Below are 17,242 nucleotides of genomic sequence, written 5' to 3'. Positions count from 1 at the left end.
TGTTACAGGTAACTGCATCTGTAGCTGAGGGGCTGTGTGTGTGTTAACAGATAAGCCTGCATCTGTAGCTGACAGGCTGTGTGTGTTAACAGGTAACCCTGCATCTGTAGCTGACAGGCTGTGTGTGTTACAGGTAACCCTGCATCTGTAGCTGACAGGCTGTGTGTGTTAACAGGTAACCCTGCATCTGTAGCTGAGGGGCTGTGTGTGTTACAGGTAACACTGCATCTGTAGCTGACAGGCTGTGTGTGTTACAGGTAACCCTGCATCTGTAGCTGACAGGCTGTGTGTGTTACAGGTAACCCTGCATCTGTAGCTGACAGGCTGTGTGTGTTACAGGTAACCCTGCATCTGTAGCTGACAGGCTGTGTGTGTTACAGGTAACCCTGCATCTGTAGCTGACAGGCTGTGTGTGTTACAGGTAACCCTGCATCTGTAGCTGACAGGCTGTGTGTGTTAACAGGTGACAATGCATCTGTAGTTGAGGGGCTGTGTGTGTGTTAACAGATAAGCCTGCATCTGTAGCTGAGGGGCTGTGTGTGTGTTAACAAGTAACACAGCATCTGTGACTGACAGGCTGTGTGTGTAAACAGGTAACACTGCATCTGTAGCTGAGGGGCTGTGTGTGTTAACAGGTAACTGCATCTGTAGCTGAGGGGCTGTGTGTGTTAACAGGTAACACTGCATCTGTAGCTGACGGGCTGTGTGTGTTAACAGGTAACGCTACAGAGGCGATAACCATCTTCCATCTCCTGGGTACCTCCCTGAGAGGTGTCAGGGATATCTCACTTGGGTGGTGAGGAGATAAAGTGCTCTAAGCGACTATGACATCAGGCTGTAATTACTGGTTTGCTTTCAAAGGAAGCTCTTTCTAAGGAATGCTAAAGCCAGAGCCACAGATCCTCTGGGCTCCTACTGTTACAAGGTCCTGTGAGGACACCAGGAAGAACTCCCAGCTGAGACAAAGCTAAGCTCCTCCATTCTTTGTTACCTGTGGCTAGAAGGCAGGCCACTAGTGCTCACCTGCATGTTCTATGGCTGGGTCTGGCCATGTTCTGCTAAGGGGTGGACTTGATATTCTTCTTCCAAGGGCACCTTTGTTGCTAATCTACTGATATTGTGGCTCCTGAGAGTGGTCCAGAAAGTCATGTCTTGGACATTCTACCAACATGGTCAATGCTGGTCAAAAACCATTGGTCATCCTGATGAAGGACACATGGGGCAAGGCTTCACGGGGCCCAGCAGACGCCAGACAGCAGGGAGTGATGTGGGGTGGCACACTGCAGCCACCTGTGCTGCTCAAGGGGCAGTGCGTGGCTCTCGGGAAAGGATCTAAGTCGAGGCGATCAGGAGGGCAGCCCCCTTCCTCAGGACGCCCATTTTCTGTATGGACAACTTCCCTAGACAAAGAAGGCATCCAAGCAGGAATGAGGGCCATTTCCAGAGACAAACTGGGTGTTAATGGCAATTGACCAATGCCGCTCCAGGCAAGGGAGACAAACAAGCAAGCAAACAGAATAAGGGTGTACTCGGGCTCTGCTACACCTGAGAACACCAGGAAAGTCCCACACAAGACTCCAGAGCTGCACAGTTAGGGAATGGTCATGGTCACACCAGGAGGCGGAAGGGCTCATGGGAGGGAGAGGCCTAGTAAAAGATTGTTTCATAGATTTCCCCATCCCACCTTGTTACCTGTTAAAGGGATCCTGTAGGAAGCACTCCTTCCAGACCATGGATGCCACAGCCCTGGACATGAGGTATGAGTAATACTTGGCGCCATATCCCACCAGGTGGCTGAACCTCAGCTGCCAGGCCTGCCAAAAGAGAAGCCAACGCAGGGCTGAGAACAGCGGTCAAGAGGACACGAGGCCGCAGGTACACAAAGCCCAATGTGTCCATTTAAATCCCACCTCAGAGTCATGTCACTCACAACATCAATACTGTCGTATCTGTAGACTACTGAGGGCTTCACTGTGTCTGAATAAACTGGCATTATATGTCGATACCTCACAATGTGGCTAATTTAGTTCTGTGTGTAGATTTTTGCCTGCATGTACCTGCACCACATTCATGCCTGGTGCCCACAGAGGTGAGAAGAGGATGCTGGATCCTCTGGAACTGGAGTTAGCACCATGTAGGTACTGGGAATCAAACCTGGGTTCTCTGCAAGAGCATGCCTGTCACTGCAGGATGTGCATGGCAGATGGACGGAGGGGAAAAGCCAATGGGAGCAGCAGGAGCAGAAAATGAGGTGCAGGGACAGCCCAGTCACGGGCATCTGAGGGGAGCTCCTGTGGGCATCTACTCTGAGGACAGATGAGAAGCTACCTTAAGAAAGAACAGTGAACCCGCTAGAGACTTCTTTTCCTATCAATACCATGGAAAGCCGCCCACTCTGAGGGCAGGGCAGGGGCAGGCAGAAGCTCCCTGGACAGCATTTCTGACCTTGCCCCAGAGGGCACTTAGGGTTTCCGTTTTCTGACACAATTTTGCTTGTTTGTTTTGAGACAGGGTTTCTCTGTGAATCTGTCCTGGAACTCACTCTCCAGAGCAGCTGGCCTCAAACTCAGAAGATCCTGAGATCAGAAGCCTGCCTCTGCCTCCCCAGCACTAGGTTTAAAGGTGTGCACCACTACCGCCTGGCTTTCTGACACAATTTTACACCTTCTTCAAGTATATATTTTATCTGACCTAAAATACTTTTTAAAAAAGCCTTTTTTTCTTGTAGAATAATTCTTTAACAAGTCTTATATTCCCTGGGAAATAAAGTATAAATAAACTGTAATTCTTGCAACTCTGTAGTGTGCTATGAACTAGGTAAGCAAGTTCTAGTTAATACATAAAGAAACCAAGCTGTCTGAAAGGACAGTCCCTTCATCACAGAGGTATGGCACATCCAGGACACTTGGAACCCCATGTGTAGCTCACAGTTTTAAGGCCAAGGTCACGTACTAGCTATACTCCCACACATCTTTTGAGGTAATGACTCTGCCTGGTGTGGACGAGGTGCTGGCACAGGAAGTATGCAGCTTGGGCCACTGGGCCACCGTGGCAAAGATAGGCAATAATTTTCAATGCCCACTCTCCTTTTCACAAAAGTCTATGATTAGAAACGAGGCAGACACTGTGTGAGAGAAGGTCCTACCTGTGTCTCCCTGGCAGAGTATCTTGTGGAGCCGGCCGTGAGAGCAACACCGACACCAGTAAGGCGCAAAGCCAGTCAGAACAAGATGCCAATGCCTCCAGACCAGCACTCTGCTGTCAGTTACCAGGCCTGCCCTCAACCTAGCACAAGATGCATGTTCCTCAAGGCACAGGTGTAGTCCATGAAGCAAGGCTGCCAGAGGCCTGTGGAAGGCTACACTACTGCGGGGCAAAGCACCAGAAACTCAGCCCCTCAGCCTCTTGCTACCTAAGCCCCTGTGGCGGGGAGGCAGATGAGGTAAACCTGACTACAGGCCTTGTTTAAACAAAGTAGGGTGTGTGAGTGTGTGAGTGTGTGTGTGTGTATGTATGTGTGCGCACGCACACGTGTGTACATGCTTGTACACCTGCATGAAGAGTCCAGAAGTCAACACCAGGCATCTTCTGCTTGCCTGTAGGTTGCTCGCCACCTAGTTGTTGAGTCTCTTGTTACCCTGGAGCTTACCAAGTAGGCTAGACTACTGGATCCTCCTGTCTTTACCTCCACACCACTGGGTAACAGACACATACTGCCAAGCAAGCTTCTCACGTAGGTGTGCATCCACACACTCACAGAGCAAATACTTTACTAACATGCCACCCTCCCAGCCTCCCACAGCGGTGTTTGAAAGAATGCCAAACAGCCCAGGACCACCTGTGGTCAAATTTCAGTACAATTCTGACTAACTACACTTTAGCCCAAAGAGTGGTCCTCTGGAATTCACTTGAAACCTACGCATAGTTCTGCCTAGCCTGCCTTACTTGGGGTAGGGGTGGGGGTGGGGGTTTGCATTCTTTTATGGTGTGCTAGAATCTTACTCTCCAGCTGGGGTTTTCCCCGGAGAGCAATCTGGCCGTGCTGTGATGGGGCTTCTGGCAGACTACGCCTGCTGTTTCAGGGACGATGCTTCATCAGGACATCCATTCCAGCATCTCACAGAGCCAGCGGCACAGCGGCCGAGGGCTTTGTCTTTTGTCTTCCTCGTGACCTACAGAACTAGCTTCACGGTCATGGCTGAGGTGGTGGAGGGGGTGAAGGGCGCAGTACAGACTCTCGCTGAGTACTATTGTTCTAGCTTGCAGAGCAGACATACTTCCACAGCAGCCTGACTGAGCTGAGAAATGTCTAGGTTCCTTCGTTTTAACACACAGGTGAGTCCCTATAAACAGCTCAATCAAAGTGAGAACTTTGAGAACAGGAAAGGCATCAGGTGTGTGGGGTGCAGCCTCACTGCCTCTTGCTCTCTAATTACAGCCTTGAGTTTGGTTCTAAGCCCTGCATTTACCTCAAGGCACAATAGGAAATCATGCCTGCCTATCCCCTTTCATCTGAGGTCCATAAGCTCATGGAAAGACCTGCAATTACACTGCTGTTTGAACACAGTTACCATATTCCCGCTAATACCACCTCATACAAGCTCTTGTTTCCATTTCTCTTTGGACATTATTCTCTCTGGAGTCAGGCTGCAGGGCTCTGGGATGAGGCGTCAGTTCTCCTTTAAGTCTTCCTAAGAGGTGTTTATCAAAGAGCATAGTTCTCGCCTTTACTCGGAGTTTTCAAAACACACAGCATGAGCAGCAGTGCAGAGCCGGCCACACAGGCCTGTGACTGCTCACACTGGCCCAGGCTGACTCTCACTGTTGCTGCAGGGGGGAGGGGGGTGTCAGACAGTCAGGATCCCATCTCTGGTGAAGCAGTGCAGTAAAAGCATGTGACCCTGCAATCTGCCAGAGAGCTCAGAGTGGAAGCTGCAGGGCTCTCACTGTCCTTGGTGGCTCCACGGCTCTCTAGGGACGCAGGGCAGCACGGTTATTTGCTACTGTCCCCTTTGAACTTGGATGAGGGACTTGTGCATTCAGCACCCCCTAACCATGGGTTAGTGTTGACTAATGGAACTTGTCATTTCTCTTAAATTTCCTATCAAACATGGCACACAGCATTTCATTTCCAGTGACATGCATGAATGTGTTATCTAAAATCCACTAGGAGGCAGCCAGCCTATCACTGAAGCATCGCAGACTGCAGGAGAGCATGGGGTTCTTTGCCTCTGGTGGGTGAACACTTGCTGCGTCTAGGTCAGGACTCAGACAACTCTGCAGGAACACTGACAGGAGCTTGAAGGTGGTTGGCCAGACATCATGGGCTTCTGGAGCGACAGTCTGACCCAGGTCAGAATTATCAACTACCTACTGCAGACAAGAGGATGCCACGGCACAAAACAAAATTGGATCTTAGGCTATTTGGTGTCTTGAAACTACTTCTCTGACTATATTATTTGATAGACGTAAGACTCTTTTTTCCTTTTTTCTTCACTTTGTTTTATTGAGAGAGGCTCTTATAATAATAGCACAGGGTGGTTTGGAACTCCTGACAAGAAAGATCCTGTCTCAAAAAATTAGAAAATTAAAAATAAGATTAGGGCTGGCAGGATGGCTTAGTGAGTAAAGGCATTTGGTATCAAGTCTGACAACCTGATTTTCAATCTATGGGACCTTGTGGTACAAAGAACCGACTCCTGCAAGTTGTCCTCTGACCTCTATATGTGTGCTGTGACATACAAGTGCCTACACACACACACACACACACACACACACACACACACACATACACACACACAGAGTGTATCTCACACTGCAGTATGATTCAGTGAGTAAATAAAACAGTCGCCCTGGGCACAATCACAGATGCTTGGTTCTATCTATCCTGCCTCCCTTGCAGATGTGACAGCATCACACTGTCTCATGGGGGCTCTCCTGTGGTTTTCAGGAAAAAAAAAGTAGGAAGTTCACTTGGCACTGCCACCTGCAAGCCTGCTGCAGGCAGACAGCACAGACATTTCTTAGTGTCCTGCGACTGGAGGTTTCTGTGGTAAGTATCCATCCAGAGGATGCCGCACACCACAAAGATCAGACACAAATACCTGCTCTTCATGCGCTTTCACATGCATCAGCCATCCTGTCTCCCACCTTCCACGACCACCAAAGCTGCAAGGATCTCAGGAAATAAATAACGTAATTTACTGCACACACACCCCAAAGCCCGCCTCTGATTCCTGAAGTGACAAATCAGAGTGGAGACAATGCCACTGTATGTTTACTGACCTCACACATCAGCCTAAGGTACACACACATGTGGTTCTGAAAGACGAAGGACAGTCACACCGGCCTCATCTGAATCCTGAGGCTCAAAGTCTCCATTTTATCTTTACTTCCCCACATTTACCTCCCAACCTTCTTCACCTCAGCTTTAAATGCTGCTCACAGTCCCCAGCTGGGGAGCTCACAGCTTTCTAGAATTCCTTTGTAATTATCCTAGAGAAAGTGCCTCTAATTCATCTCAACGTAAACATCCATTACACACAGCTTATGAGGACCAAGCTGGCCACATGAAGCATGGTTCTCTGAGAACTGAGTTTGCTGGATGTAAAGCCACCCTCAGCCCTGGAATCGTATAGTTCTGCCACCCACCTGTCATCCCGAGAAGGCATTCCAGAAGTTTATTAACTGTGCGCTCTCAAGTATCGCCCAGGGCAGCGACAGCCTGTCATCTGCAGATCCTGTTACTACCTGCATCCTGCGTGGCAGGGCTGCCAGAAAGGAAACACGCGACCGATCCCCTGAAATGACGAGGGTCGCCTGTTCTCCATCACTGTGTCATCAATCCTCCCTGACTGTCTGCTCTGAAGAATGTCCAAAATCCCTTAAGTAATGGCGTGGACAACCCTTTTCCCACAAAAGTAGAAACTGTTCTAACTGTGGCTGAAACATAAGGAGTGCTTGACTAATAGCAAACAGCGAGTCACTGGAATTTTAAAGAGTGAGATGAGAAGACTCAACATTGGTATTTAGGATCAGTACACACATATAATTGTACTTTCTAAAGTATTAATGAGTCCTGATTATCTGTGGTCTCTGGCTGCTTATTGGTGTCAACAATTAAGCCACTAGTGGGTTCACAAGAGGAAAACATTACAGGAGGTGCCGGGATGTATGGGATGTGGGACCAGGCAGTGTACCTTGTCTCCAACCCCTGCCTGTCTGTCATGAGCTAAGCTGCTTTGCTCTGCAAACCTTCTATGCTATAATGTTCAACCTCACCAGTCTAGAAACACTAGAGCCAGCTAGCCATAGACAGCAGCCCTCTCCAACACTGAGGTAAAACAAGTCTTTCTTTTTAAATTGTTGGATGTTCTAGCGACAACTAACTTACAGACTAACAGACAGAGAAAGGGTAGCTCCCTTCCCTTGTTGGTCTCTGATTGAATTTTCATAACTAATGACATTGAATGTTATGTATGGATTGGCCTTCTATTATCTTCCTTGGAGAAGCAGCTCTTGAAATCCTTTGCTCATTTTAAAAAGTGGGTTATTTGCTGTTATTGTTGCCAGAGTTCTTTATGCATTTTGGAGATTAAACACTCATCAGACACACTTTTTCTACCTACTCTGTGTGGTGTCGGTCACCTTCACGGTAATGCCTTTTGACTACAATTTTCTAAAGGATTAATGAGTCCTAATTATTTGTGGTCTCTGCTTGCTTGCTGGTGTCAAATCTAGAAACTATTGTGTAATTCAAGGTGAAGACTATATGGAGCCATGTCTTCCTTCTTTAGTTTTAGCTCTGATGTTGAGCTCCCTACTCTGTTTTGAGTCTTTCTGTGCCATGATATGCAGTTCAGTTTCACCCTCACATGTGGGCACAGCTGAGCCATCACTATTCTTTTAAAAGGCAATTATTTTCCCAGTGACTTGTCTTGGCAGTCTTTAATGAATAAACTGAGCATAAATGAATGGGTTTACTTCTGGAGTCTCAGATTCATTTCCATAGACCAACACATCTACACACACTCACACACACACACATACACACACACACACACACACACACACACACACACACACACACACACACACTTTCTATCACCGTCCATGTTGGCCCCATAGCTGTCTCCTCACGGCTCATCCCGGCTGCTATAGGACTTTGCTCACCAACCTCAAACCTTCTGAGAGGCCCATGGCCTCCAGGACTGCACAGACCTCTCAGCAGATATAACCTATGCACCATGGTTAACACGGGGTAACATTCAAATTCGAAATAGCTGTGCCCAGATGGAATACCACTTCTGGCCCCATGAGCACAAACACTTCGCTACCATGTCAGAGTTCTCACCACCACATCCTGTCATCGTGTATTTCCAGTCATGTGTCCTGGGCGATGTTTGTCAAAGGACATAAAACACGTGAGGGAAACAGGAATGCTGGGGCTAATTATGAGCTGTGGTGAGGTTTTTCTAAATAATTTAGGTCTAAAACTGGTCTGTCTGAAAAACATTTTGTGACTTACTGGAGGAAAAAAAAATCATGGGCCGAGGCAGTTAATACTCATTTTTTAAAACTGTGGGTCATTATACATGAGTGATTTGTGGAAGCAATACAGGAGGCCATGCCTAGCTCTGAGAGAAACAGAGGGAAATTAGCAGAGTATGCAGTCAGGGCAACTTTTGATCTGAGACACTTTGTTTTAGCATTAGGTCAAAATGCTTAAATAAGAAAAGCAACACTACTAAAGAAGAGAGAAAAAGGCAAAAAGATCATCAGGAAACATAACTTAAGATGGTGACCTCACAGCACATGCCAAGGCCTATGGGCAAGCAGGCAAACAGAAAGGGCACTGAGGCTCTCTGCAGCTGTCATTCTTAGACACTCATGCTTTCCAAGCATCCGATTGGACCAGGGTATCCCAAATCCCTATAGATCCCTCCTCCATTGCTCCTAACTACATGTAGTTTGACTCTTACCTAAAGACAAAGAATAGCATTCAGTTTTAAAGTTAGTTTTAGCTAGCCACACTCAGCTGTGCCCCCTAGAAACAAGAGCAGTGCATGTCACAGGTTGTCATGGTGGACTAATTCAGACTCCCGAGGTAGCAATCTCACAGCAAGGCAGGCTGTCTTTCTCTGACTGCACATGGCTGTGAGGAGCACCACTTTGGGGGAAGCTGGGTGAGGGGAACATGGTGCTATTAAGTAATTTCAAGGGAGAAGTTACTAGAAGGCAGTCTAGACCAAGCACCAGGACTCCCCGGAGGAGAGGCCTCTTTGAGATCCCTGAGCTACAGTGCTGCCGGCCGCTCAGCAGTCGGACGATGCTCTCCGCTCAGTGTCCTTGCTGCAGTAGGGCGGCTCAACAGCGTCCAGTGCTGTGCATTTGCTCCAGTGCTGTGGTCCTCAACTACACCTGGAGCTGCACTCTGTTCTCCACAGTCTTCTCTGTTTCTGTCTTCGCTTTTAACTCAATCTACGACTGGTTCAGCTGTCTGAAGGGTAAACTAGGTTTCGAGGGGGAAGCAAGCTAGCAGAAGTGGTTCTGAGAATGTAAACCGTGCTTGTTTTATAGATTCCCCTTGCTTCCATTTAAAGGACTCAGTGATGTGAAAGTATTTAGACTGCACTTCGGGTAAGTGGGAAAAGGTCTGCGCTGCAATGGAGTAAATCATTTCCCAGGCTGTTTCTTTCTGGCTTTTAAGTGTCTGAGTTTTTCTACATGATCTGAGAAAGTTCGGTTCATTTTTCACTCCCCATAAATCAGACTATTTCAAAGCTTCCTGGAGACACAGAAAAACACACACATGTGAAAAGAGAGATTGCCATCAGTGCTAAGTCAGGATCTGAAGACAGTGTTGAAGACAGTGGCCATCCCAGCACACATTACAAGGTGTGTCAGAGGCGAATTACTTTAACGCTTGGTCATAACAGACATTAGAAGGACACAGATCTGCCCTATGGCCACTTAAACAACTGGCTGGGTGTCGCAATGAGGGCCCCTGGTAGCCTGGCAAGTGGCTATTCTTAAAAAGCAGAGACAGCTGTCAATCTCCACAGACAAGAGGCTGACACAGTGTGCTCCCCACTGAGTCAGTCTCCTGTCATCTCCTGGCCCATTCCACCAGCAACTGATGAATCTGTTTCCCCACACTCTTTCATTGTTTGGATTCCCCTCAAGCTGTACCTCAGTTATCCCACTACCCATGGTGATAGTGCCTATTTGCTGTGCTGCTTAGACCACGTCAGCATCACCATGATGAGTTACAACAACGCACCCGGCAGAGACAACTTAAGAAAGAAAAGGTTTATTCTGACTCACAGGCTGAGGTGTAGACGGACATGGTGGGGAAGCCATGGCAGCAGGAACATGAAGGGCTGGCCACCATCACAGTCAGAAAATAGAGGGAGATGAACTCCAGTGTTCAGGGCCTTTCTTTGTACTCAGTCCAGGGCCGCAGACCTTAGGATGGTACTATATACACTTGGGCTGGCTCTGTCCCCCTAACCTACCCACTCGAGACACTCTCTCCTGATATCTCCTAGGTCCCGTCACGCTGGCAGCACTGACCACCTGCATGTATGTGATGCTCGCTTTCTCCATGCCACATGACTCCTGCATTACATCACGCCTTATTCAACTCGGGCCCAGAGCAGTCCCCTCTATGTCTGTTGTGGGTGCTCTGGGTGACACTGCGCCCCCACACTACTACTTCAGTCTTGTTTTCAACATTAGAGCGTGCCTCCTACACTTGGGATGTTCTCTTCCTTCAGATATAGCCATTAAGTCTCCTTCTAAATGGTGGGCCAAACGAGAAACACCCCATTAATACCATAAACATAGCGATGATGAGCATCTTTTTTCGTTATTATTTAAGCCTTATTTTTGAAGTTCGAGCAATTTGCACCAGTCTTGGACAAATGGAAACATGCAAACCCTAGGAAAGACAGCAAAAATACTGCTGAGCAGGAACTAGCCCAGAGAGAGAGAGAAAGTAAACAGATAAAAAAATCAAACACATAAATAGATGGCAAGAGAGATGTCTAAGAAGGACGTCACAGATCCATGCCCGGAGAGCGGGAGGAGCAGGGGGCGACAAACGGTGACAAAGGTAGCCATTCTAAAACTCAAGGACAAACACAAATTACACATATGATGATGCAGCCAAAGTGAGAGCCTCTGCCGTGGCAAGTCAGAAGCAGAAGGAAACTTGCTGCACACAAACACTCTGAGAAGTTCTAAGAAGACCTTCGCATACAGGAGAGAGGAGGTATCAACAAACGTCAGGGAAACTAGAGTTGGTCCCGAATCTCACACCTCACACCCACAGCTATTCGAATCAAGATTTGAGAGTAAACAAATAAAATCAAAAGAGTATCAAAACAAAATATGGACAAAGAGTTCGTATTAAGAAGTCTTTGAGCTGGGAGGGGGCTCAGCAGTTAAGGACACTTACTGTGTTTCCAGGGGACCAAGTGTGATTCTCAGCCCCCACACTAGGCTGTTTACAACTGCCTGTAACTCTAGCTCCAGGAATCAATGAGTCACCCTCTTTCTGGCTCTGTAAGCAGTGCACTCACACACACACACACACACACACACACACACACACACACACACACGCACGCACGCATGCGCGCACACACACACAAACAGTAACAGTAACTAAAGAAAAGTCTTGTTTTTTGTTTTTCAGGCAGGGTTGGGAAATGCTAAGACATTATTATTCAAACATGATAAAGGACTATAAGAAAACTCTGATAGTTCTTATTAGAAGACAGAAAAAAATTCAATCCAACCAAATAAAGCTTTTTGAATATTAAGAGAATTATGAAAGAAGCTGACTCAATAACTATGAAAAATAAGATAAGAGGATAAGATATTAATGATCAACATAAACATGGGAAATAGACTCTTCTCACCCTTCTCTATATAAAGACAGGGAATGGTGTCAGTTTGACCAGTAATAAAAGGTAGCAGGCAAAAAGCTGTAAGTTACAGTACTGTCAAAATTAAAGTGAGTAATCGGGGCCATCAAGGGAAAACCCTTGCAGAGCTGTGCAATGTGAACACGCTGTGTGCATCTTTATCCGGCTGTCTGTTCTTATGGGTGTTAGCTAAAGTGGTTACGTGCACAAAGACGGTTGTGTCACAGGGACACCTGCAGGTCTTCTAGAAATTAAAGGAGAGTTAGGGCCAAGAGAATGGAGTTAGGGTTTGGGCTGAAGTAAAGCACTAACCCCACAGGAGGACAAGGCCCAGGAAACCACAGCGGGGATGAGGAAGCCACGCCGTGGTGAGCAGGTAAGTGTCACTCCACTCTATACAAAACAGGGTAAAGTGCCACAGAACTATTTGAAAGACCGATCTAAACCTCAAGTCTTAGCTGCCTGGGTGCTGCAGCCTATGCACAGAAACTGGACGGCCTACACTGTTAGGAGCTGGGAGAGCAGGTTCAGTGCTGGCAGGAGTCTGGGAGGACCTGTCCTGGTGGACGGATGATTGATGCTGGTTGACGGATAATGGCCAACTGCAGACAATGACAGGAAGCTCAAACATTTCTAAGACACTCAAGCCTTCAAAAGCACTCCAGCTCAGGCCGTAAGGGGAGAGGCCCCATGGCCTCACCTCCCAAAACCATCCTACTGTGACCAGAGCTTCAACCATTCTCATCTATCAATGTACGCGTGGTTTATCCACGCCAATACCTATTTTAATGCTTCCTACACCACGGCACTTCTGTGCAGTGGCTGGCAATATGTGCTTATTGCCTCAGAGCTCACTGCTGTGCAGGGCAAGGCTCTTCTGCAGCGAACTTCGAAGCTCTTGTAGGAAGGGGAAAGGTATTTACACCCAGGTCCAGGGCTGTGTGTGCCACATCAAACAAGCTGACTCTTTGCAACAAATGTCACTTCAAAGAGCGGTTCCCCTCTAATGGCACAGGAAATGGGGGGACTGGGGAGACTGTTGTCTTTCTGAGTTTATGATTAATATAAGCTCATTACTGAAAAAAAAATGGGATACTACAGTTAAATAAAACTTAGCAAGGGGCTAAGGATGGCTCAGTCAATAAAGAGCTTATTGTGCAGACACGAGGGCCTAAATTCAGACCCTCAGTTTCCAGGAAGAGGGCCAGGTGGAGTGGCATGTGCTACCAGCCCAGTACAGAGCCAGGACCCCTGGGGCTTGTCAAGCTTAGGTGACTGGTGAACACAGGACAGGCTTAGCAAGAGACACTGTCTTAAAAATAAGCTGGGGATGGACTGGGGAAGTGGCTCAGTAGCTAGGAGTGTGTGTTGTAAAAGCACAAGGATTCAAGTTCAAATCCACAGTGTCCACATTAAAAGTTGGGCATGGGTGTAACCCGAACACTGTAGGGAGGAGGGCGCTGACAAGATTACGGGGCCTTGCTGGCTACCAGTCTAGTTCAGTGATAGAGCAGTACACCCAAAATTCCTTCTGTTCTCCACTTAGTTGAATTAGGGTGCACACCTGCACACGTGTTCATGCATGCACTACACATATGTATAGCATAACATAACACACAATAAGGTAGAGAGCAACAAAGGAAGACACTGATATTGACCTCTGGCCTCCACACATGTGAACTGACACATACACATAAAAAGAACAAAACTCATTCTTAGTCCACAATGGGTGATAAACATGTATTAATGTTCTCCTTGGCCTTTTTTTGTCAAAATTCAAAATCACTTCTCTAAATTCCCATTCCCACTAGACTCGAGAACAGTCTGATATGCTGAGAGTGCACCTCAGATCACCACATGGGCTGCTAGTTAGGCGATGACAAAGCAGGACCCAGTAACATGAAACGCAGGCTCTCCTGTCTGAGGACAGCTGCTCTCCTCACACTATCTAACATAAAGGGAGCATACACAGATGGGCAAGATGGCAGCTCTCAGCGCCACTGCCAAGGGGACAGACAGTCTGCATCACTTCCGTCCACACATCCCTACTACAACAGTCACATGGTCTCAGTTTCCAGGGACAGGGAACACAACTGTGCCCCTGCTCAAGAGAGGCAAGTGGTACTATTAGCGAGCAGGCCTAAGGGCGACCATGGTGGCCCCAGTGCACGTTACGAGAGTCTACAGTTTTATTTGTATTTATACTTCTTTAGCATGAATCTCCCCAAATAACTACTGGGTTAGGTAGGTATATAAGCTCTTCAGGTGTTGATCCTTCCTTCCAAATGTGTATATACATTTATGAACAACACCTAGCCCAGTGTATCAAAGCTGGCGTCTAGTGTCACAGTGGCTACACCAATGTAGAGCTCCAGGTTGTTCATGCTCATTCTGAGTGGCAGAAAAATCAAATGATTTTCACATATCTGAACAACAACTACATAGCTGCGTATTACGTATAAATTATACATAACTGACATAACAGTAAGTGAATAACACGGATCTGCCTTTCACTCCTGGCCCACACTTTGTCCACTATCTTATGTGAGATGCTTTTGTTTTACTGTCATTGTTTTGGGACAATGCAAATAAGAGAGCCCCAGTCCAGTGCGACTACATATTTGTGGACCAACACTGTCTGTGACACCTCGGGCCAGCTATTCAATCCTCATTTTATGGGTCCCTGTACACAGCTTCAGTTTGGGACATTCAGCACATACATGGCTTTTGTAACTGTCCTTTGCAAACTATGAAAACCTCTCATTCGTGTGCCCCCTTTCTGACTCCCAGTGTCTACACAATGGGAGGGGGGTCCCGGGCCAGGCTCACCCCATTCCATTCCATCTCTCCTGCAGCCATTCCTTCAACATCAGGTAAGCACTCAACAGGGGCCACCCACCATATTGAGCCATTCTCCCAGTGTCATCAAGACAAGCCATCCACTTGGCTGGTCTGAGTGCCCGGCACCCCACTTTCCAACCTCTTCTCTATTTGTCTTCTGCCAAGCTCTCTAAAACCCAGTCACTGGCAAAACTACATTTATTTTCACTGGCCACTTTTGAAGATTCCCTTCACCCGAGTCCACCAAAAATATGACCACCTTTCTAATAATGGCTTCCTTCTCCCAAGCCTTGTCTGTCACAGGTCTGGAAGAAATGGAGGAATGGCCTTTGTGTTCCAGACCACCCTGCTTTGCTCCTTGGTCCATCCCACAGCTCTCACGCTCCCAACAGTGGACCGCAATGAACTTTCACTGATGTTACCCCTGTCAACAAGCATCTCAGCTCATTATCAGCTACCCTGACCCTTGATCTCCCATGAGCCTGTGTTCTCAATACTCCCCAGAGTCCTCTCTACCGCAACATAGCCTTTCACCCCTCATTACCACTGCTGAGTGGTTCCTTTCTTCCTGTCCCGCTCAGCTCCCACTCTTCTATCAGACTCTGTCAGATGATAGACAATCCAGTGGTCTGCAAACATTTGGAGAACCATCAAATACAGAGCACAGTGAGACGATGCTCGGCTTGAAGAAAGGCTATAATCGGAAGAGCTGGCAGTACTGAGTGCTGTGCAGGATGCAGAACAAGTACACACCTCAGTCTTGCTGGAGGCAGGAACTGGCGTGACCACTTTGCAACAATGCTGGCCAACAGCTAACAGAAACAAAGGCCTGTGCTCACCAGAAGACACAAGAAAGTCTTCACAGAGCCTGCGCATTGCTCTATCGCACACCGTTTCTGGCATAGCACATTTTAGAAGATTATTTTATTACTGACAAACATCTGAATATTTCATTAGTCATTGTGTCCTGCTGCATGAAGCCTGGGTGAGCGGACCATGCATGAACTTCAGCTTAGGAGGAGGAGGCAGAGGAGGTGTCCCTGCTGCTGAGTGTGCACCTGCTTGCTGGGGCAGCCAGTGCACTGTCACCTCCCTGGGAGGAAAGGAGGAAGAGCAGTGGGAAGGAGCCACTAAGCGCTGCAGGGCTGAGGGCTTCATACATAACTGCCTTTCTCAGCCAAGCCGCTCCTATGGAGCGCTGAGGATCCGGAAGGGACTCTTCACGCTGTGGTGCTTTTCACACCTCATGAACGCTTAATCAAGCCCATATCTTACCTTCCCAAAATGCCATTAAAATGTCCACTCAGTAGCATCCCTTCTTAAAATTCCAGGCAGGCAGTTTAGAGGCCCTGAGGAGGATCCAGAGGTCCTTAGGTATCTCCAAGTGTCCTTCGGCATGCCCATCTCTCCATGAGCACTAGAGACCCCGTGTTCTGTGTATATCCCCTATGGCTGATAGTGTGATTGACCTTGGAGTCACTGGAATAAAGGATGCTAAAAATAGAAACACGTGAGCATTGCTCAAAGCACAAAGCTTCTAATATTCTGGAGTGGGGGTGGGGGGTTCATTATATCCAAGCTGCAGCAAATTACAGGCCAAAGGGTGGGCAACACTATCACAGAAACCAAGGATAAAATGAACTCTGGCAACTTGGCTCAGAAGACTGTTATAAAAACAACCCAGACGACTGTGTGTTTTAGAGCTAGAGTTCAGTTCTCCCAGAAGCTGAAGCCATAGAGGTTTTTAGAAAATGAGTCAAACGTGAGATTAGTGTTCCAGTTTACAACACGTGTGTGTTTTAGTTATGAAGCCATAGTAAATCTAGCATGTCAGGCAAGGTAAACAAGTTCTCCGTTGTTTATGTAGCCAAAGAGGAAAGGAATTTAACACACCATTAACCACTTAGGTGTCTCTAGATATACACCAGACGGCTCTATATTGAAGATAAACGACAGCAAAGATAAGTGAGCATGGTTTTCTTTAATCTACCATTTGCTAAGCAACATTAAATATTCAAAGGTAGCTCTACCAAAGCCAGACCCTCACCTCACTGAGATTTGCCATTTGCAGGGCAGCAGGAACAAAGGGATGGGAGGGGACTGAACTGTCCCAAGAAAATGTTTTACCGCAGAATTTAAATTGACTACTCCCAAGAGAAGAGTAAATATTTAACTTCTCTGGGGCACTTTTCTCTAGGGGTGTGTGTGTGTGTGTGTGTGTGTGTGTGTGTGTGTGTGTGTGGTGTATTTGTATATGTGTGTCCACATACATGCACAGGCAGACAGACAGATAGAGGAGGAGAAAGTCATTCTGAGCCCAAGTTGACCTCACAATTCTAGCAATGCTCCTGCTTCAGCAGTCCAAATGCTAGGCTTACAGGTGCGAGGCACCACACACATGTAAAGAGCCCCAGTAAGAGTTCTTAATAATCTTTGAGCAAGGGTAAGAGCAGCAGAGTGGCAAGTAG

At 47.3% G+C, this 17,242-nt stretch overlaps 1 protein-coding gene across 2 annotated transcripts in view; it reads right to left on the bottom strand.

Moving 5' to 3' along the window:
* The window catches only part of Mipep (mitochondrial intermediate peptidase), a 125,466-nt gene that overhangs the window by 41,991 nt on the left and 66,233 nt on the right, over nucleotides 1-17,242 (bottom strand). For both annotated transcript variants that reach the window (XM_087586646.1, NM_031052.2), the window contains 1 exon segment: nucleotides 1,693-1,814. In XM_087586646.1, coding sequence (XP_087442772.1) covers nucleotides 1,693-1,814 — 122 coding nt within the window.

The sequence above is a fragment of the Rattus norvegicus genome, chromosome 15 (assembly GCF_021556685.1).
Source record: "Rattus norvegicus strain SHRSP/BbbUtx chromosome 15, alternate assembly SHRSP_T2T, whole genome shotgun sequence".
Lineage (NCBI taxonomy): Eukaryota > Metazoa > Chordata > Mammalia > Rodentia > Muridae > Rattus > Rattus norvegicus.
This window is presented reverse-complemented; position numbering and strand designations above follow the sequence as displayed.